The following is a 23,539-nucleotide window of genomic DNA, read 5'->3' as shown; positions in this document are numbered from 1 at the left end:
GATCGGTATCTCGTGGTTTCCATTGATGGCTTGTGGTGCAACGTACGGAAGTTCGTTGGCTCCCAGTAACGTTCCACCTCCTACCGCATGAAACTGTCGGAGTGTTATCGTATTCCAGACCAGGCGGTACCCTCGTCTGAATTGTTACGTCGTTTCAGCGCGGATCCTCCCCTTGATTGCTTCGACGTAGAACCCAGTGATCATGTGAATGTTGACGAGGAGCTAACTCCTGCACCCGCCTCTCAAAGTTCTCGCCCGGTTCCTTCGGTAGTTCCTGAAGAGTTTTCTGCTCCACCAGATGCTCAAGCTGATACCTGTCCAGTTCCTTCGCTGGTTCCTGAAGAGCCTGCCATATCTGAGTCGTTTACAGTTGGTCCCCTCTTGGAGCGCCAAGAGCCTGGTAACCCATCCCTGTGTCCTGACGACATTGTATTCTCTGCCTCTGAATCGTCCTCAAGTTCTGGGCCTCGCCAGTCTAGCCGTTCGACCCGCCGCCCAGCTTACCTTCAAGACTATGTGACTTAGTTAAGCTCATCTTAATAGACTTGAAGTTATGTTAGTCTGTGTAACCTCGCTCGTGCTAGGAACACGGCGTTCATTCAGCGTTCATGACCGTTTATTTGTTCTTTTGCCTGTAATTTAGCTCTGCTTCGCCATTCGCTTGTTATTTTGCTCATGTAAGTAGAAGGAAGAAGAAGTCACGCCATAGCTTGCATAGCTTTGCTCTGCTAATCGTTCTGCCATTGTTGTAATTCCCTCGCCGCGCATAATTAGGTCGTTAAATAGGAACCCGCTTGGTTTAGCGTCTTTGGGATTTCTATTTCGCTCGCGGATAATAAAGTGTTCTTCGTGTACAGAGTTTCGTCTCAATTTACTGGAGGTGGGCTTTCTATATACACTGGCAGTAAGAAGGCCGTTTGAGTCCCTTATAACTGACGTGTCGAGAAAGGGAATGTTGTTATCTTTCTCGGTTTCCATGATAAAACGAATAGTGGGCTGTTGGTTATTAAGATGTTTTAAATCGCAAACTAGAAAACGATCCCGGTCTTGCCGACATCACAAACCTAACACCTACACAAATAGCCGACCTTTTAAACTTTGTTTTGCGATCCACTTAAAATAATAATAAAATAAAAACTTTATTTACCCTGAAGGGCCAATCAGTGATCGTTAGATCACTGGTATAAACTGGCGATCAGCATAAAATACATCTAGAAATCTACGTATTTCCAGTACAATGGATCAATCTACGAACAAAAAGGGCAGAGCCGCTATGGGGAGCCCTATCTCCGCGGTTATAACCAACATCTTCATGGAAGATTTTGAGGAGCGTGCAATAGCAAGTGCGATCTACAAACCTAAGATATGGAAGCGATATGTAGATGATACTTTTACAATATTAGATAGAGACCAAGTCGACGGCTTTTTACAACATCTTAACAACCAACAGCCCACTATTCGTTTTACCATGGAAACCGAGAAAGATAACAACATTCCCTTTCTCGAAAACTTACTAAGACCACAAGACCAACAGTCAGCAACGAACCCACGTAGGAATTTAAATCTACTGCGGTTTTACTCTACATTAAAGTTGTATCAGAGGTTCTTCGCCGCTGCCTACAACAACAAGGCGTTCCCACCGTCTCTAAATCTGACACAACTCTTCGGTCTTACTTAGTACGACCGAAAGACGCCCTAGAACTAGGCAAACAAGACGGTGTTGTGTACAAAATTCCATTTGAATGCAGCAAAGTATATATAGGGGAAACAGGGAGAGCGATGCAAGACAGGATAAAAGAACACGACAGAGACATAAGGCTTGCTCATACACAAACCTCCGCAGTTTTGGAGCACGCAAACGAAACGGGGCATATTCCTTTATGGAATCAAGTCAAGTTTATCGATCGTGACCCTCACCGATACACACGCAGGGTCAAAGAGGCTATCCAAATAAGACTTCATTTTAATGACATCAATAGAGATAGCGGGAATTGAAATTCCTGAAGCATCGATGCCTACGATCAGAAAGCACAACGGCCGTTCAACTACAAAGAGGACCTCTGAGGAACATCATTCATGGCCAGAAATTCCGGTCAACGCCACGACGCACGCGCGAGTTTAATTGGCAATATGGCCGCCAAACACTCAAAGGAAATGTATGAGAGAAATAAAACAAAATAAAACAGAGCAAGTTCTGGCCTACCGGGAACAAGTGCCGCCCTCTTCACGAGTTCTTGAAAGGTCCTTCGGCTATTCTGATTAGTTTTTTTTCATCAACAAATGATACTGGCCCTGCTTTTTATCGATGTTTATTTTCGAAGCTTGGCTCATACAACGCTCTATATTTCAGAGGCTTGAAATCCAATATTTGCAACCCAAGTAGATTTTGATCCGCCGTAGCAGATAACATTCGCTGAATATCCCAAGTGCCGCCCTCGTTTGAGGATAAGTACCGTATGATGTACTATTTGGCCAATTTTCACCTTCGGTGCTGATTTCTTCGCTTTGCTTTTTGCTTTTAAAAATCTCGTAAATCGTCGAAAAGCAAACCAGGCGGCAGTCCATATTGAAATCCAAATTCCGCTGTCTTTGAACTGCGATATTTCAGCCGTCTTTGCTCCAATTGTGCTGCAAAAGCCATCGTTTGAAAGCTCTTTTGCTCCATTATTTTTATCATGCAATACTTTTGACCAGTGGTTTCCCCACTTCACAAAATATTCATCTATGTAGGCCTCATTCTTGTGTCTTCGTCGATGTTTATGAGCCCAAAGTCACGCTTTTGAATCAGCGGCTATTACCAACTTTCGTGACCGCTAAATGTACGATGCATCAAAATTCGCCGAATCCGATGTCCGCGATTTCTGGCCATGTGTTAGTCGGAATGATAATGAGGATCGAAATGCACCAATCACAGCAAACCAACGTGCATAAATAACGACGCGTAAACAATCGACCTCATCGCCTGATGAAGACTAGCAGTATTGCAGTCGAAACGTCGCGATCAACATCCCAAAGCGATTCTATCGTGAGACAAACGAATAAACGTTCATTACCTAGCTTCAGTATACAGCACAGTGCACGTGGAATTTAAACTTATCTCATCAGAAATTGTCACACGATTATGCATTCTTATGATATTAAATAAAGTACTGTGAATGTTTGATAACTCATAAGATCGGGATGTGACTGTCAAATACGTGATTGAGCTAACGAGATATTTCAGTGGACATCTGTGGCGAGTTGCAAGAACCAAAATTGGAGTTATTGGGGTAAATTGTAACCACCGGAAACGAAATTTAGTTCGAGTTAGCGGGGAATTCGAGCTATCCGAGTTTGAGTTATCCGAGTAAAAATGACTGAAAAGTGGGGTTACATCTAAGGAAAACAGGACTTAGTTCGAGTTAACGGGAAAGCTCGAGTTATCTGAGCTCGAGTTACGGGGGTTTATTGTAAACAAAAGGAATTCTCGAATGATTTAAAACCTTGATTTTTATCATCGGATGAGTTATTGATTTTTCCTTTCGGTTAATGGTTCTTAATGCTGATCACGGTACAACAAAAAAAAAAAAGAAAAAATAAGACGCCAGGAATAGGAGACTCGAACAATGGCCTTTGAACCTCTGCTCGATCTATAGAGTGTTTTCATGGCAGCCATGTTGGAGGAGTCAATCAATAAAAGATATTTGCATAAAAATGATTTTTTCCAAAAGAAAAATAATTTTATCGTTTCACTCCTCGAATATGGCCGCCTTGAACACACTCTATAGACAGGATGCCAACGCAGTGTGCTAATTGAATTGTGCATATCCGAATTTGGCAATCAGTAACTATAAACTGTATCAGAGCAGGCTTGGTTAGGTTCTGGGTACAAAGTCCTGGCAAACTTTCGTGTTGAAGTGATTCTTTTCGTTTTTATAGTTTTGGATGTTTTAAACTGAGTGAAGCGAACTAAGGGTCGAAAGTTTAATTAACATGACTTGTTCTGGCAATATCTGTCAAATTTTGCGGTTTTCTATTCTTGTTTCATATTTAATTTGCCGAGCTAAGTGGGTCAGCGCCCCTTTATTGAAGTTGAACATGGTGTCATGACGACTCCAAAACATTGTTGGATTTTATCGCTGATTTTTTTGTTTTTATTTTTTATTGTTCTTGAAATTTCATTACTGACGATTTTTACAGTATCGTGTAATCGTAAACCATCGCAGCATATTTTTTGTTGCGACAATCGTCTGTCTTTGATATCGTACGTATTATTTCTAAAAATTTTCGGTGCAAATTCAAATCATAGGATCCTGCTTACCATTTGCCGGGAGACCGCAAAACTTGGGATAATTTTTGCAAGCATTGTCTTCGTAACTTCTGAAAGTTGTGCCATCTTTTAAGGATTTAAACTCAGAGTTTATAGAGGCAGCTAAAACATCAACCGCTGCAAGGAGAAATCAAAATGGACAAGACTATTAATTGGATGTTACTGGACGCGAGAGAACATGAAACCCTTAAATCGTTGTAACAAATTAAAAAGGTCCTCTGGTTAAAAATTTCAAATTCCGAGCTTTCGATTGCCAGTCCGCAATTTTTGGCATTACTTGCCAATGATTGAGGACTGGCAATGGTAAGCTCATAATTTTCACCTTTTTAGCGGAGCTCCCGAGTGCGCCAAAAAAGCGCGCGTGTGCGGAGCACCATGCCTAAGACAAATTGGTAAACACATCAGTTCTGACGTCAGCGTCCAACTACCCGCCCGCCCATACAAACTCAGGGGAAGGGGGAGGGGAGTCCCAATACAAAATCTGCTGTGTAGTGTACACTGTGTGAGTTTTATGAAACGTGAGGATATAATTTTATTCAAAAACATTATTTGCATAGTCTCTTCTAAAGTGGTCTGCATTCCGTGAAATTGTTACAGACGAATACGGTTTAAGGTTCTTCTCTAGTAGTGCATTGCACATCCCTACTGCGCATAATTTCACGCGTGATTAGCGCGCGCAAAAAAATGGTGGCTTTTTCTTTACGGCGCTGGACATCGCCAGAGAGGGAAATCGTCTTTTTCTTGAAACCGAGTACGGTGACCAATCATTTTCCTATAGAGTAATAATTTTCTTGTAAAATTAAAACGGACTAATTCTCAATGTAGAATATGAAAAAATCGTTGGAAATGTGAATTTAGCAAGCAATTGTGACTAAAATAATGGTGATATTATAAGGATTTATTGGGTATAAACTAGGTGCTGTTGCTCCTAAACGAGCATGGGTACCCAAATTTTTATTTCAAAATTTACGTTCTTATAAGATTAACAATCAGAAGGCAATGTTTGACAAAAATATCGGTGCAGGTTCTATTTCAGTGGATGATCTTAAGGCTAATTCACACATGCAACGCAATTGCAAACGCAAACGCATGCGCAAATGCCAGCGACGATCGCACGTAGAACGAAAGCACAAGGAACGTATGACAAACACAAAATAACGTATGACACAGTATAGGTTATCTAGGGCCTCCCTTGTGGGCAAAAATGACCGAAAATGTAAAATGATCAGAAACTCTGAACGTCTTTAAAAATCGCATAAGAACAATGGACTTGAATGCATTAATCAGCGATAATTGTTAACATTTTTTAGGTACTAATAGAAGTCTTAGAAAGTATTTGTTTATTATTTTACAAGGATTTTTGAGGTTTTGAGGTTTTCGTATTAGGACAGTGCAATTAAGTGTCCCTCATTAGCAAAGTGTACAGTGAGCTAGAATGATTGTTGACAAATTAATAAATATATGTTATTTGCCGGCTGGGAGGTCCGTATAGTGTCCGTATAGTGGACCTCGGCCCTGAAAATGCTGCCCTCGGCCTGCATTTTCAGACCTCGGTCACAGTTTTTCACTATACGGACTGACCCTAAGCCGGTAAATAACTTATTTTTTTTTTTCCACCTCTAATGTGTTTGATTAAAAAAAACCTACAAAGATTTTCTTTCTTATCCGCGCGCATCCTAGTAGGTCTACGGCAAGAGTGAAGAATGATTCGTTTGCTATATTAACTCGTGAGATATCGATTTGAACACGAGAAGATAAACGGCTTACTGCCAAACAAATTAAATTCGCTAAAATGAACAGTACTCAAGGTAAAGTTCATCAGAAAAGCAAGAAAAAAGCACAATGTAGAACCAAAACAGATCATAAAAAATCAGCGAGTCGCGAAACACTTTGAACTCCATTTCGGCTTGTGAGTTCTTTCAGTTAATTAAACTTACTTTTCGGACTAGAAAGCACTTACAACACATATTTTCCAGCTATTTACATTTGTATTTAACGAGTCAAAAACATTTGTGTTCATTCCCACAGTATTCTGTTTTGATAAAAAGTTTGTGAAAGTGAAACTGAATGAAGCTGAAATGTGTAGTTTGGTCGCCTACACACGACACAATATTGCGGGAATAAATTTGACCGTTTTTTAATAAAGCATCTCATTTTCTTGAATGGCGATAAGCAGTATCCGTTTTTGGAGAAAAGTAGCAGAAAAGCAAGGTGTTTGAACGGATAAATCGAGTCTGTATACCCGCCGACTTGCAGTTAACCGCAATGGCGTGAAAATCAGTGCGAATGCACAAACATCGATCGACAAACCACGAACATAAAACTATAACTTCATTTTGTCAATAAAGATCATGAATACTCGCCTTTTGGAGAACTTCAAGGCCTTTTATTCCACTGCTAATTTTCCCATACAAATTTAACAACGGTTGGTAAGCAACAACATCGATTTTGGAGAGCAAAACTGTCATGGACTAGTTCGTCTCGCCGCGAAATTAAACTCACGAAAGCGTTACCGTGGCCCGTGGAAGCGGGCAGAGATAGGAGAATCTTGCCCGCGCTAAGAACCAATCAGATTGCAGGATTCGTTACCGTGCCCTCTTGGAAAAAAATAAAGTTCATTATTATTAACTGCGCTGCGCTATTCTTGCTCTGCACGTTGTTTATTTTTAGTTTTGTCGGTGACCTGTCCCAAACCTCCACTTGGTCAGGCTTCAAGTCAAGCAATGTTTAGAAGCTACAAATCATTTACAAATGGGACATTTTCTTATACTTCGGTCTTTACAAAGAATGTTTAGTGTGAAATATTCGATTTTGAAACGTTTGAATCAAAGAAAATACTAAAATTCATGCTATGAAAGAAAAATTTGCTTTAGCGGGACAGAATTTACATTTATTTTAACACCATTACGTTTGTGTCGGGAATGTGCGAGAGTTGCAAGTTTCACTAACATAAGGCATTGATGACGATCGGCTAGAATCACGCAATGTTTTAAAAGCTATAAATCTGCTACAAAAGGAAACTTTGAACATAACCTAGCATGAACATAACCTAGCATGTTGAGTGTGAAAAGTTCTATTTTTTTAGCGTTATCTATTTTACAAGCTGTGCCATCAAGAGCATTCCAGAAATCGGAAGGAAAACCACCGAGACAAACATGCCCTGATTTGTAAAATTTAATTCATTGGTAATTAAATTAACTCCCTAAGGAAAAAATTCGCGTTCCTCTCAAATTTGACTAATTATTTGCTTCAATATTCCATTCTTGGAACGAGTAATTCAATGTTTAAACAGGAATTCGATACAACACTGGATCCTGATTTAATAGATCGTCTGGCTTCACGGATCAGGATCGAGGTAATTTGGCCAGCATTAGCAAAATAATTAATTGCAGATGGAACTAGCCAACCATGAAATATCGCACAAGGTGTTTTCTTACATTTTTTGACGCGTGTAATGGGATGGGGGGGGGGGGAGGGGGTGGTGCAATTTTATCCCCCCACATAGCTCCTCTAGGGTGGTCACGTGACCAGCGTAGTTTTAAGCTCTAAGAGCTTCTTGTTATTACGTTAGTTGTTATTACGTTGTTATTTGTTGACGGGTGGAAGTGTGCACTGTTGAATCCAATCTTAAACAAGAAGCTTGAGAAGCTTGAGAAGCTTAAAATCGGGCGCTTAATCACTGGAAAAACAGTCACTTAGACCTATTCAGGCCGGGGGGGGGGGGGGGGTTGAGCCCCGCGCTGACTTTGGACGCTTATAACTTTTTCAAGATTCAACTAAACGCTGCCAAACTTTTCGCGTTTATCTAAAATTTATCTCGCAATAATTTGGTAGGATTAGTTATTGTTTCAGTAACTTGTAACCATGGCAACGTCATTTTGACAGGCTTGTTTTCCCAAATTTGAATTTTTCGTGTTTCTATTTAATAATGAAAATCTGGAATGTTTTCAAGATTGCATTATTACTTAATGACATAATGGTCTCAATTTATAAAAATATATTTCGCACAATACAAATAAACGATTGAGTTAGACGTCTAGAAAATATAAGTTTGTAACACTTAGCAAAGTGCAGCCTTTTCGCAATACTTAATAAAGGCGGGGTTTTTACCTGAAGACCAATTTTTCTAACGCTTTACGTTGCTGACGCATTTCAGTATTTTCCAGCCCTTACACTTTAATGGAACAGTATACAACTCCTAACTCCTATTGTCAAGAAAATGATCACAACTTATTGACCAATGATTAGGTAAGTTTGTTTCATACCATTACTGTAATAGCAACTGGTGAAGAATAGTAGTACTGACCCAAAGTATAAGGGCTGGAAAACACTGAAAACCATTTCAGCCGCGTTTCAAGGAATCCAAAAAAGCTTTACTTATCCCATATATATTTGTTTTGCAGTATTTTGTTAATTTTTGGACGATTTTGGGGGATGTCTGGGAAGCGATAGTTTTTCTCAAAGGATTAGTAAAATTTAAACAAATATGAAATATTGGAGATTTAATGTCATTTTAAAATTTTAATTTTAAGTTAAAAATTGGTGGACGGATATCAAACAGTCTCCTGACAACCCGGAGTGCTCTTGCGAGGGGGTCGACTGTTTGGAGGTGTTTCCATTCTTTTCTTCAATCCCTTCTTTAAATCTCTTAAAGTTCCATTCAAATTCAGGTAGAACCCCACCTTAAGTTTTGTTCTTGTGAGAAAACAACAGAAGTCAAAGGTTGCGTGATATAACCAAGCATGGATTTTAATTCTCCCTCCCTTTCCATCTCCTTTGCCTTTCACCCCCACCTGTCCCTCCCTTTCTACTCTCATTCAATTTAATGTTTGTTTACATTTCCTAACCAATTCAGTATCGTACTAATCTGTGCCAAGCAATCAGATAATGACAGAAATTTACCTTAATTTTGATCTCCCATACCAAGACCTTAGAGTATAAACCGCTAATAAAACAAAACACACTTGATAATAATTCTCTGAGGTTATACACCTTGCAGTATTAAACGTACTAACGAACTTGATAACAAACCCCATGTCGTACTAAGGAATTTTACTGATCAACATAGAAAATCTGGAAAATAAGTTCACAATGGTTTCTTCCCAAAACGTTTTTTACTGTACAGAGGGTCTGTACATTGACCTGTAACGTGTACACCGTATTGAAAAATTCAGAACAAACCGACTTCTGCCCGCTACCATGATATCATGTTGAAAAATTAGCTCGTTCGAAGCCGTAGCAAAATCGTTAGAGACAGACAAGATACAGCCGTTTACTGGCAGTCTTTGAAAATCCTGAATTTCGTCAAAATGAGCCAAAATAAAGTTTTAAAATTTCCTTTATCAATATGGTTCTTATCTTTTTATTCAATTCTATGAACTGCTTTTATGCAGTACTGTCCACAAAGTTTTCAATTTCCTCAAAATTTTGGGACAAATGGATACAAAATATTTCGTGCAGAATGTAATTCGATTAAGCGAATGTTTTCACGTCTATAAATACTTCAAGCAGTGAATGAAAAACCGTTTTGTTTTCATCGATGAGAACCACTTTCAAATAGTTAATGCATAAAAAATAACTATCAGATCGGAATACAATAATTATTAATGTAAGGTCTCGCTATTATGTCTCGGCAGAGATACTTCTTTTTTGCAAGTTCAAATGTATGCAAGTTTCGTGTGAAATGTAATTCCATTCCATTGTCTTGTTTACAAACTCTTTCTTAAGGAGGCTCGATGTAGTTTTTTTTAGACTAAGAGTGGTTGTTTTGAAAATTAAAATTACCTAGGAAGCCAATGTTCGATTTTTGCCAAAATACACCATAATGATCAAATGTGACCAAATTTTAATTTTTTAACCGGCACTTAGTCACAACGGTTACCATAGCAACGATTGACGTTTTCTTTTGTTTTCAAACAAGCTTGATTTTCTCGAAATCTAGACTGACACTTGGTGTTTATTTTTTGATATGTTAAAGTTTAGTAGATTGACTAACTGTTGACGACATTTTAGAAAAATCTGTAAGAGCGTTTTCAAGTAAATCAAGAATGAAATTTTCAGAATAACACCGTTTTAATATAAAAAAGGCGCCTTAAAATTGTTTCGTATTGTTTGAGCACAGTTTCTCTCACTGAAATATAAATACTTACACCATCAAAGACCATTAACAAAAAGCGAAAGACTTTTTGCTTTAATTTGTTAAAATATATCGACTGCCGATTGTAAGAAATTATAAGAAAATACCAAAAACTTCAATCTTGATTTACTCTAAAACGCTCTTACAGATTTTCCTAAAATTTTGAGCACAGGTAGTAAATCTACTGTACTTGAACATATCAAAAAATGAATACCAAGTGTCAGTCTAGATTTCGAGAAAACCAAGCTTGTTTGAGAACAAAAGATAACGTCAATGGTTGCTATGGTAACCTTTGTGACAAAGTGACGAGTAAAAAATTAAAATTTGGTCATATTTGATCATTATGGTGTATTTTAGCAAAAATCGAACATTGGCTTCCTAGATAATTTTAATTTTCAAAACAACCACCCTTCGGCTAAAAAAACTACATCGAGCCTCCTTAAGAAAGTTGTATTTTCGTGAATAAAACCCATTGGCCTGTTTTGTTTTCCTGATCATGTTTGTCTGTGATTTTTAAAAAACATGTGGTCTTTTTTTTTCGGAACTTTGAGTTGTACAAAAATTCCTATTTTGAACACAGATGTCACTTCCGGAATTTCTCATCTAAAATTCAATTGGTATTTAATTATAATTATTCGAAGTTTTCATTTTCAAGTCATCTTTTCATTCGATAGCTTTACTGATCTCGTAAAAAATTCCATTCAAGTTCACAACAATACTGTACATTGCCAATGTTTTGCTGACGTCTTGAGAAGTGTCTTACTAACGTCACTAGTCAAATCTAAAATATATCCAAACCAAGTTGTGCAAACATTCTACTCTTTGTGACAGGCGACTTTGACGCCCAACTGTGCGGAAATGAAAATCGACATACTTCTTGCTAAATATATATAAAAAATAGTTTTAAAGTGGAGTCCGCCTCAAAAAAATTGTACCGCCAGATCACACTGCTATTTGTAGAAACCAGCAAAGCGTCTAGTTTCAAAGCTTCCCACAAAAACATTGCGTGACATGAATGACGTTACCCCTTTTATTTACAAAAATAGCTTCAACTTGTCAAAGCAACTACAGTTTCACAATGGTGATTATAAGTACTTTACCCCTTAAGCTTTTTTCTCTGTCCTCCCGCCGAAGCAAAGAAGAGAACCAGATTGCAGATTAGCCCAAAAGTAGACCTACAACGATTTTACTGTCAAAACTGAAATGAACCCGATTGGCCCAGGCTATCCCCGTCATTTTTAGCCGACAGGAGACTATCGTCTAGGACGACCAAAGGGTAAACTAGAAATCGGCCACGCCCGATTAAAAAGGCTGGCCTTGACTTGTTGTACAACAATTAAAGACCCATTAGTAATCTTCAGTATGTTTCTAAGTTAACAGAAAGGGCTGTATACAATCAGACTCATGGACACATGCTTCAGAACCACATCTACCCAGTTTGACAGTCATCATATCGTGCAGGCCATAGTACTGAAACTGCTTTGTTGAAGGTTATGAATTACATCATGCTTGGTATGAACTCAAAATGTGTCACGCTTCTTGTATTGTTAGGGGGCTACCTCAGGGCTCTTGTTTAGGACCTCTTCTATTCATTATCTACTCATCTCAGTTGTTTGACGTTATAGAAAAACACCTATCATGCGTCCATTGCTTTGCAGACGACACTCAACTTTATTTATGTTTTAAATCGGATAGCCAAGTCAGTCAAGATGTTGCAACGAGAGCCATGGAAAGTTGTATTGCAGATATTCGAAGTTGGATGATTAGTGATAGACTTCTACTAAATGATGACAAAACCGAGATGTTATTAATTGAAACTAGAAATTTGGGAGTCTGGTTTGATGAAAAAATGTCCATGTCTACACATATTAGCAAGGCATGCAGTAGTGCGTTCTTTCATTTACATAATATAAGGAGAATTAAGAAATATCTATCTGTTGATAGTCTACGTACAATTGTTCATGCTTTTATTACCTCTCGACTAGATTATTGTAATAGCTTAATGTATGGACTGCCAAATCTTCAAATTTCCAAACTACAGCGTGTTTAAAATGCCGCTGCAAGACTAATTATGGACATACCAAAGTACTCTCATATAACTCCAGCCCTCTACGAGCTTCATTGGCTTCCCGTTGCTCATCGAATTAATTTTAAGATTTTAATTCTTACCTTCAAATCAATTTATGGTCTTGCGCCATATTATCTTAGTGATTTGGTGAAAGTTAAGCAAACGAGCTCATACTCGTTACGCTCAAATAGTAGCCTATTATTAGAAGTTCCACGGGAGACAATGCGCCCAACACTTGGCGGCAGGTCCTTCACTTCATCTGCAGCGGCTTTATGGAACAGTTTGCCGGCCGACCTGCGTATTATTACGACACTTGGTGTTTTTAAAAGTAAACTTAAGACATTTTTATTTAGATCAGCATTTTAATGTATCTTTTTAAATTTTTACTGTATTTTACCTTTAGGTTTTAGTTGTTTTATGTATATGTATACTTTTTATTGTTTTTAATGAAATTACTGTAAAGCGCTTTTGATCAGCACATGTAAAAAGCGCTATATAAATTATTACATTTTTATATTATTATTATTATTATTATTATTATTATTATTATTATTATTATTATTATTATTATTATTATTATTATTATACGCAGACGCAGTTGAATTCTTCTTTGAATTCCTTGCGTTCTCATTGTGCCAGTTCAAGCGTGTTTTTCTTTGGATTTGCATCTGCCTTAATAAAATTTTGGCGATTTCAAAACACTCGCGGGGTATGCAAACTCAAGAAAACACTCCTGTTGTTAGACTTAAATCATTTTTCAATGCGTACTATTGAACAAGGCTTTCTCCCTATTGTGCTTTTGAGGTACATGGCTCTTGTGGTCATACTCGTTTCCCTTGTTTCGGGCATATTATTGTGGTTGGCGCTCATAAGGTCTCCGCACACGTGGGGACAAGACGCAGGGACACGTCGCAGCGACATGTAGCAGCGACAAAATCATGTGTTGTTCACACTGAGGGGACGTGAAGCGGGGACATGAAACAAAATCACAATGTGTACACACGCAAGAAAAAGAAACGGGGACATGTTTCAGGGACATGTCGCAGCGACAGGTCCCCTCGTGTGTGCTGATTATTTTTGGCACGCGCAACACGAACTTTGAAGCTGTTTTGTCCCTTCGACATGTTGCACAGAATCCAACTCGTTGAACTTCGTGCAACATGTCGCAGGGACAAAATGTTGCAGGGGGGGGGGGGGGGGCATGTCCCCGCTACAGTAACTTGTGTGTGTACATATTTTGATTTTGTTGCTGCTACATGTCCCCGCTACACGTCCCTGCTTTATGTCCCCGGAGTGTGAACAACACATGAATTTGTCGCTGCTACATGTTGCTGGGACATGTCCCTGCGTCTTGTCCCCACGTGTGCGGAGACCTTTACAGTTGCGAATTTTCTGCAAAAAGAATCGCCAAGACTATTGACTCACTTTAAGCTATTTAACAAATCGACCAAATTTTCCATGGTCTACACTCTTAAAGTCCTTAAAGACCATAGAAATGACGTCAGAGCCGTTAGGCACTGCAAAGTTTTGGACATTTTATGGCGTCATTTCTATGGTCTATAAGAGAGTAGACCATGGAAAAATGTGGTCGATATGTTTTATACCACAACAAACTCGAACAAGTAAGCGTATTTATCAAAAGCGATGCTTGGCCGTGAAGAAACTTATAAAAGATCCCCGAAACGTATAAACGACAATGATACAAAAGAAGATGAACAAGAATTCAAAGAATAACAATTTTAATTACTTGTAAGTCTCTCGTTGAGTGTGTGCCTATCGCTAGAAGCGAGCAAGAAGATTTTTCTTCCTGAAGATCTTGTCAGCACTCGTTCACTGAACGTCGACAGTTTGCTGAGTCCGCTGCCAGTTCGCTAGCACCGTTCTTCTCAGTTAGACAAAAATTCACAAGTCTGGTAAATTTTCTGTCGACAGATCTCCTGAGTAGAAGTCTAAGCCTGATTTCCGAAAACAAATGCCTATGCGTACTTGATTCAAACAAAACGAGATAAATTCGCTTTCATTCATTGAAACCAAACTAACACATTTCTAGCCCGCGCGTGTGCATGGCTTGATTTGATGTCACTTTCATGGTCTATACTCTCATCGACCAAAACTTTGGACCAATCAGCGCGCGAGAATTCTCGTAGATTATGGCATAAATCTTGTTATATGGATGTTCGAAATATGAAAAATGTTATGAGAGCTGAACAGAGCCAAAAAATAGTTACCACCTCATTTGTCTGCAAGGCGCCTATAGGGCGTATGCTCCTTTTAGCGAGTGGTCTGAAAGAGGTGCTGGTGGGAAGGGGGAAGAGGGGTGGGGGTTAAAAATGTCCATTTTCCAGCCGAAATTTGCCTCAATTCCACTCCCGGGCTGCTTTTTTGGCTAACTCCTATTCCATTCACGTTATGTCACCCAAAACCCATTTCCTAGAGGGATAAAAGGAAAATCTCAGGTCCCATTTTACCCTTCAGGCTTTTTCTTTGTTAATTAACGCTGATACTTTTTTCCTGCTTGTGTATCACCGCTAAATGAGATAACAACGGTAAATGTAATAAAAACCGTAATTAGTATAATTTCCAGAAGTGAATTCATTTCTGATTGGTTGAGAAGCTCTGACTATGTCGCAATATTCACCGCGCTAGGCGGTGAACATTGCATCTCAAGGTTTGGCTACTTAGTCATGCCACGTTTGCCATCCAGGCCAGTGAACATGGCGGCATTTGCTGAATGAAAATTTCTTGCATTTAAAAGAAATCACTCCAAGTCCTAGATATTTAAAACATTGGGAATTTTTCAAATTCACTACCAAGGCTTTTGGACCGAAAACATTTTCAAGAGATGGTTTTCAAGGCATTAGAATTGATCATAAACACTTTGGTTTTGGAAATCGTACGCGGCCATGCACTCAGTCAGATCCACTGGCAAAACATTGTTTAGTTCTCTTTTCACCGGAGCTAGTAATTTCGAGAGGATTCACACAATTGCTCAGAAGTCACCAACGATTAAACAAAGGTCTGAAAGGTACCAGATATCTATCTTTTTCGTAGTGTTCCGTTTTATTGCTAAAACTTCAATGTAAATTACGATTTCAATCGATGAATTAAACTGGTTTACAGGTATGCAAGCGAGCACTTGTCAGCTTGTGTTTGTTGTTTTCGTGATTAATTTTCTATTGTTATTTAGAAAGTTTTGATATAATTCTCAAACTCATTAATAATTCATCAAGTTAAAACGAAGAAAACTATAACCGTGACGGTGGTTTGAAACCCGATCTTAATTAGCATAGATTTTTACGATTTTATTTCTCCGTTTACTCCGTAGATTTTGTTTCGATTGAGAAGATGTATCAAACACTCGAGACAGTGTTTCATCGGCTATCCAAACATCTCGAATTTCGTCAAAAATACTCCGCTGCGCGTCGTATTTTCAACTCTACCCCCACATTTGGTGGGGATAGAGCTTAAACGATAACCTACGTGTAACTGTAGCTTAAAGGTACATGTTTTCAGAGCACACGGCGGCCTGATAGGTCGCATAAATGCGTCTGAAATATAATTTCAAAAGTTTATTCTTGTAATACAACAACCAGGGGAGCTCCGTCTGACGCTTTGTATTTACAAAGCGTCAGACGGAGCTCCCCTGGTCGACAATGATGATATGATAAAAAAGACGTACCAGGAGTGAAAGTAACGGTGACAATATAACCCGTTTTTGATGTTACTACTGGCCATGGAACAATTTTTAGTTCCCAAGTTTTATCTGGAGGACCTGAAATGAGAAAAAAAAATGCAATGAAAATTAAATAATTATAACGACGGAAATAGCTGTGAGGTGGTCGAGACTAAATGAGCCCTAGTATTCGTGGGCAGAAAATCAAGTATTTTCCTATGTTTCTACGGGGGCTACCGCACTCAGGAGTCTTTAAAGTTTCTACTACTTAGAAAAAGGTTCAAACAACAATTAAGAATTAAAGTGCCTGTGAAAAAAAAATTAGTTGATGCTTATTTGAAAGACTTTTACAAATAAAGAAGAATGGCGTTTACCGTTTTGAAGGATTTTATTTCGTTCATGAGATATTCAAGTTTTTTTGTTATGCAAATGAGGAAAGTGATGACCTCATAAATTACTCCACTATGAGATGGATTACAAAATCGAGAATATCTCTGAAAATATGAGTGTTATTTTTGAAACTTGGCAGCGGTAGTGACCTTCCTCAAAGGTGCAAGATGGCTCATACTATGATGTTACCATTGCAGCACTCTTGGTTCCAGGCTCATAAACCAAATATCTCCATTTGCAACCTTTTAAAGTAGGACAGAGATCCGGCTTGGTACACACATATTATGCCCATATTACCCTAAGTCTCATCATTAGCTTGTTGGGAGTGGATCATCTTTGGTTAAGCAAAAACTGGGGATGTCAGTATTAATTAAAATATGTATTTGCGGCAAATCTGTTGCCATGGCTAAAGTTCGACGTGCGTCATTTTGTGTCTTTTGTGGTGTACACTAATGGTGCCAAGTTTGAAGAACAGATCTGAAATATTCCAAGAGTTATTCTTGATTCAGTGCTTCATCTTTAAGTGGAACGATTAATGACGTCATCACTTTCCTCATTTGCATTATACAATAAAGTAAATATCTCTAAAATGAAAAAAGATATTGCAAAAAGGAAAACGCCATTCTTCTCTTTTTTAAAAAAAGGCATTTAAAGTAAACAGCAATTATTTTTTACTTCATAGTCACTGAAACTGCATTGATACTAATATCGTCGAGTACTTTCTCGATAGTAAACGATACATTTCGTAAAGAACTTTCTGTTAATTTTGTGAATGACATGGTAAGCAAACGGTACAAAACAGGTTCTGCGTTACCTCCAGAACTCCTTCGTTTACTGATAACATCTATGCCTTGGTTACCAACAAATTAAAGTGGCGATCATTATGATTCATGCGCAATGTTCTTGTAATTATTTTAAACATCGTGATCGTACTTTGCAAAATTTTTTAAGCGAAGTTTTATGTTTCATTTTTATTTCAAGTCATTTTATTGTGTATTGCCTAAAACATAAAACTTTGGACCATCCACAGCGATATACTTGCAATTCTAAGTTTAATTAGCCATGCAGAGCGGCAGGGGAGTACAAGGGTATGGAATGTATGATCCATGTATGGACAGGCTTATTTAACATAACATCTTGGCTTAAGGTCCGTAATTTCTTGCTAAGCGCCGTCACGCACTGAATTGTTTTAGATTTTCGGAGTTGGGAGGGTGGCTTTGTTGGTCCTGTGTGGCTTGAATTTTGCCCAGTTCCATTCTGAATACAGTCGACTCCCGATAACTCGAACCCTCGCTAACTCGAACCAATTTTCGTTTCCCTTCAGGTCATTTATAATTTTACCCTCAATAACTCGAACCATGTTTGTCAATACGTGACAAGTCAAAACAAACTGTGTATTGTATTCCAAAACGTTGAATTTTTTTTGAAGCAGCCCTGTATTAACCCTATTCAGACCGGGGGGGGGGGGCTTTTGAGGCCCGCGCTGACTTTGAACTTTTATAACTTTTTTAAGATTTAACCAAACGCTGCCAAACTTTCTGAGTTTTCCTAAAATTTATCTGGCAACAATTTGGTAGGGTTGAATGATGTGTCAGGAACTTGACATCACCATGGCAACGGCATTTTGACAGGCATGTTTTCCCAAATTTGTAATTTTGTGTGTTTCTGTTAATAAAAATCAACTTAAATGGACTTATTTTTACATTTTTACGGGTTTAAAGTACATTAAATTATGTTGAGTATTTTGCAGTGATTTTGGGTGGTTTTCTGGCATTTTGGAAAAATTTTGAAATCCAAGATGGCGTATCCAAGATAGCGGCTGTTTTGACATCATGATGTAATTGTCACGTGATGTGACGTCACCATCCCACGTGACGCATACCAAAAGAAAGAGTTTCGGACATACAATACATCCTATAAGTTTAATAGTGATTGCTTAAATATTCTAGAAGTTACATGGGGGGGGTTTTGGACCTTCTCAGACCCCCCCCCCCCCCCCGGTCTGAGAAGGTCCAAAAAAGCCCGGTCTGAATAGGGTTAATTCTTTGACTTTTTTGCATTACAAAAAAAAGTGTACAGTCTACTTTTGGTTTAGGTTGATACTGATTCTTTCAAATCCAATGTTAGAAAACTTTCTAGGATAATCAATAGTAATAGATTAGTTGAGAAGCTTCAGGACGTATCATGACTACACTGTATTTCTCGAAAAAGTAAATCGCATGAACACGGTAGCATTAGCCCAACATTGTTCCCTTTGAAACCTACAAAGTTCCCAGTACCTGTACTTCTCCTGCTACTTTGCTTGTTTTGTTTCACGTTACGTTACGTTCTGATTTATACAGTAATCTCGGGAGTAATGTATTCCATTTTCACTCGACTTCTCTACAATTAAATTTGGTTAAAATGTACATTGTATGAATTAAATACAGTGAACACCGTTTCTTACAAATTTCCGGTCATTTGTTCTCAACTCTCGATAACTCGAAATCCCGATAACTGGAACCATTTTAAATTCCCCTTGAAGGTTCGAGTTATCAGGAGTTGACTGTACTTAAAGAGATGGTGGACGGATGGAATGATGTTACCATCTCTGGACGCGTTTTCTTCCATTTTGGCCTTTTGTGAATCAACAAGGATGACAGAGGATGACCGTCTGCCAGTGACAAACTTCGTTCCATGATTATCTAGACGCATGGCATGGAAAGGTTAATTTAAAAAGGCAGTATTAAAGGAAAGTCATGTAACTTTATTAGGATCTGAGATCGATTTATTCAAATATCTATTGATTCATTTATTTATTCTCTCACATCAATAGCAGCATATTAGAGGCCTAACATGCAAGCGTCATGTAAAACCTACACTGAGGTCAAACGTCAACTCAGGTAGCTTTTCTCTCTATTTCGGGAAATTGCGTTCATATTGAAGTGTTAGTATGAGCAAGGATAGATAAAATAGTTGTTGAGTGCAAACCTATTCCCATTTCCTCAGGTAAACGAGTGTTTTTACTTTTGAAAAAAAAAAGTTTTCACCCGAGCCAAAGTGCTTTGACAGATGGCGCCGACAAGTCCGCATATCGCTATGTTCAAACAGGCAGAACTTTTGTAGTAAAGCTCTAGAAAAATTAAAAACGGTTATGTATCGAATTTTGAACTGTGAAAATTAAATCCTTATCTTTAAAGTACTTTTCTTGTTTTTTGCATATTTCTTTCTCTAGCTGACTATCTATCTATGCAGTCGTGATTTTAGCTTATGGAAGAAGATCCTTAAGCTCTATATCATAACAATTAAGAATGCAAACAATTGCGTTGACTAGCTGTCGTCACTTGCTAGGTGCGTGTAATGTCTTTTATGAGCTGTGATCTAAATTCATACTAACACTGCTTTTCTAATCTAGCAAACCGGCTAGGGAAGTGCAATCTCTCTTTTTCCCTTTAATCAAGAAACCTAAGGCTTTCTAAGTGTTTACTGACCAGAGAAAATAAGATATTACCACAATTTGTGTAGTTATGTATCTTTATTTCTGTGAGACGTCCCTCTGCGTAGTAGGCGGTCCACATGAGAATACACAGATGCATGGTAAGCCGTAGAGTTTTAAACGCCATTGCTGTTGAAGAAAATGCATGTTTCAACAGTAATATATATGCCATCATATGCGTTAATAAATTGAATTAGTCCAAACTTAAAAGGGAAATTGAATATATACACCCAATTGCAAAAGCGTTGTCATAGAAGCGAAAAAAGCAAATTAAATACGATAAGGCATACAAACTACATTATCGGGTTTAAAAAATTCTTAAAGCCGTCGGCAATACGGTACAATAACAGGTTTAAGAACTTTCCTTTCCTAGTATAATTCGGCCCCTGTAACATGGATTCCCAGCCTGTGAATGATTCAAGTTTCCTTGGAGGGCACGCGCAGCGTGGCCGAGTGTTTTAGGGCACTGGTGTTGTAATGCGGAGGTCCAGGGCTCAAAACCTCCACGCACCCTACCACTAGATGGATTTGTTTTCGGTAGTCCCGAGTTCAAATCCTCGGTCACGCATTGTATATAGCCAACTGGTCTGCCTCCTGCCAGTTGGGATTTTTAATCATGTTAAGTTTATTTAGAATATTTGTTTAATCTGTTTCAGTGGCGTGCCTGCAAACTAGCAACTGTATCTCGAAGCTAAGTCCATGACCATTATAAATAACATTTATTTATTTATTTATTTTTCTTAACAGTTAAGCTAAGTAACCGCTTTTTGGCATTTACCTTATATGTGATAGCAGGTAGGAAGGTGAGGTAATCTTTATTTCAACACGGATAAATCATCAGCTTCAGTTTAAAAATACTACTACACTTAAAAATACTACTATACTTAAATTCTAATGACACACTATTATTAAGAAAAGCCGCTTTACACGAATGTCTTACCTTAGAGTACCTGTTTTATTATACCTATAAATTGCCCAGGGGCTCTGCCTGTCTTACGTTGGAAGGAAGACTATTCCATAAGATTGTGCCGCTATAGGAAAAGCTATTTTTGCAATCGGTGCGCGGTAGTCGAACATTGAGTCTCACTGCTGGCGAGCTAGATTTTTTCCATCTAAGAATGTCAAACAAATCACCAGCGTGTACGTCATAGTTTGAGAAGGTCAAAACACGGGCTGTTCTAGCTTGTTTTGCAAAGTAATCCCACAGCCTCCCCAAACAGTATTGCAGTAGTCAAAATGCGGTTGTATTAGAACTCTATATATTAGATTCAAGGTTGCTTGAGGGACAACTCATCATTGCAATTAAATTTATACATTTTTAAAATTATGGTATGTTTATTGCCATTTACACAAACAACAGGAAATGTATTGAGGACAATACGTTACTATGCGTAATGACGCGATAACGGTTGTAATAATGTGAATGTCAACAAATCCAATCGTCCAACCTTTGACATCACTTCTAATTTGAAGCGATGTTAGCCTAAGATGTACGAGTTTAGGTTTTATTTCTAGTCTCATGTGACTTGCCAGTCGTGATTATGTTTCTTAAATGTAACTATAACCTTTTGACGTACGAAGGGTAAAGGCAGCGGCGATGGGGTGGGGTGCATCCTCCTCCAGTTTTTTTTTGGCAATTCTGAGAAGGGGTTTTCCTCACTAACGCGAAAACTTTCAGCAGCGCGCGTTTGATTATTCACTTTGCCCGAATTATGATGTCTAAATTGTGATGTATGGTTTTTGACATGTAGGTTAAGCAAAATTTCGATTTTTTTCGACTTAATTTTGATTAAGATATTTCAGGCAAAATTATAGAATAAGTACACTTTTTTATAAATTAGTAGTATTTTTGAGCGATTTTTTTATCAAATTACTGACATCCAAGAATGCGGACTTTATGACGTCATTTCATGTCATAATCAACAAAATAGGGACATCTCGAAAAACAAGCTCAGGGCCTTTAACTAAATGAAGTATGATATGTCATATTAGAACGAAATTCTTCCGGGGTGCCATCAATCCATTGCTGCTAAGCGGAACAGATATTTTCAAGCGGAACAGAGATGGGTTGTTGTCAATCAGAAGCCGTATGAGTTGACATCAGTTGGCTGATGTCAATCAGAAGTTATGCCATGAGCGACTGCTTTGATAAAATGACAATTACCTGATGGGAATCGAAACTAAAATATAGTTCTGAGAAATGTGCTAAATAATGTGCTTTGTATGCAAAATTAAAAAAAAAAACCATGTTATTAAATATTAAATTACCCGTGGTCTACTTCCTTGATCACCTTTGTTAAAGTGCTACTATGATGAAAATCGCATCTTTTCTTTCGTAGCCATTTATAAATATTAACAAGTTCCCTTTATGAGAAGAAAAATGCCGTTTATTGTTTTCCAATATCTCTTTTCTTCCCAGAGATATTCAAGGTTTTAAAATATGCAAATTTGCAAAGTGATGACGTCATAGACCAAATTTTGATTAAATATGAGGAAAGTGATATCTCGGCCAATTTGTACGGAGTCTCTGATTTTTTGCAGTAACACTCTGCTAGTTGTGTTTCACAATATGGATTTAACAATTTGGTTACCATGGCAACGCGCTAGGTTCCAGATCCCCCGGATACTAAAGGCTTTTGGCCAATTCTGGCATTCGTTTTTGTTATTTGTCAATAATGCTTTATAGGCGTGATCTTGCAATAATATGAATGGATTAGGCAGACATCTTCCCCGAGTTTCACTTTTCTGAACTGAAAATTTAAAAATATTTAAAAAATTGGTGGGGACTGGAAATGAGCGAGTTTCCATGGTAACATGATTTAATTCTAACTGTACGTGTGTCATCCGTAGAACTATTAGTCTGCCAAGTTTCATTGCTCTCTGCAGAAAAATGACCGAGATAATTCAATTTTTGGACCTGACATAAAATTGGGTTGAATAGATGACGTCATCCGTCCTCCAATTTGCATATTTTACGAGTTTTTTAAGGAGCGGACCATTATTTTCCTGGAGGGGGGGATGAAAAATTTTCCTCTGCAAACTTTTTTTTTTTGGTTTATGCACCTCTGCAAACATTTTTTTTCGAAATTCTTACTATTTTTTGTTATACATACCGTTTTTGCAAACAATTTATTTTGTCTTTTCAGGCCATGCAAACAATTTTTTTCAATATTTTTCATCCCCCCCCCCCCCCCTCAAAAAAAAACTTAAAAAAGATATTTGAAAACGGAAAACGGCATTTTAAATCAGAAATGCTAAAAAAGCAAGGAGTGAAAATTTGATTATAGTAGCACTTTAAAAATGTAATCATAAAATAAATAATCCTCGTGCGCAGTCTTACGGCGAGACTCATATAGTTGCTTAGTTTCTTTCCATGTCAGTCAGATGTCATGTTAATTGTGAGCGACAGCTTGGAACAATCTTAATTAAAGCACCCGGTGGGTATCGAAACTGAAATGAAGTTCTGTTTAAAATGTGCTTAGTAAGCT

At 38.0% G+C, this 23,539-nt stretch overlaps 1 protein-coding gene across 1 annotated transcript in view; it reads right to left on the bottom strand.

Annotated features, from left to right (window-relative positions):
- Positions 1–23,539, bottom strand: part of LOC144634232 (uncharacterized) — a 60,306-nt gene that overhangs the window by 34,741 nt on the left and 2,026 nt on the right. Inside the window, exons 3-5 of the mRNA XM_078493136.1 lie at positions 20,067–20,180; positions 16,193–16,285; positions 4,301–4,426 (exon numbers count right to left, since the gene is read on the bottom strand). Of these exons, the coding sequence (XP_078349262.1) occupies positions 4,301–4,426; positions 16,193–16,285; positions 20,067–20,178 (331 nt within the window). The 5' untranslated portion in view covers positions 20,179–20,180. The remainder of the gene's footprint in view (positions 1–4,300; positions 4,427–16,192; positions 16,286–20,066; positions 20,181–23,539) is intronic.

Source organism: Oculina patagonica, chromosome 1 (assembly GCF_052425735.1).
Source record: "Oculina patagonica isolate OP01 chromosome 1, crgOcupat, whole genome shotgun sequence".
Classification (NCBI taxonomy): Eukaryota; Metazoa; Cnidaria; class Anthozoa; order Scleractinia; family Oculinidae; genus Oculina; species Oculina patagonica.
This window is presented reverse-complemented; position numbering and strand designations above follow the sequence as displayed.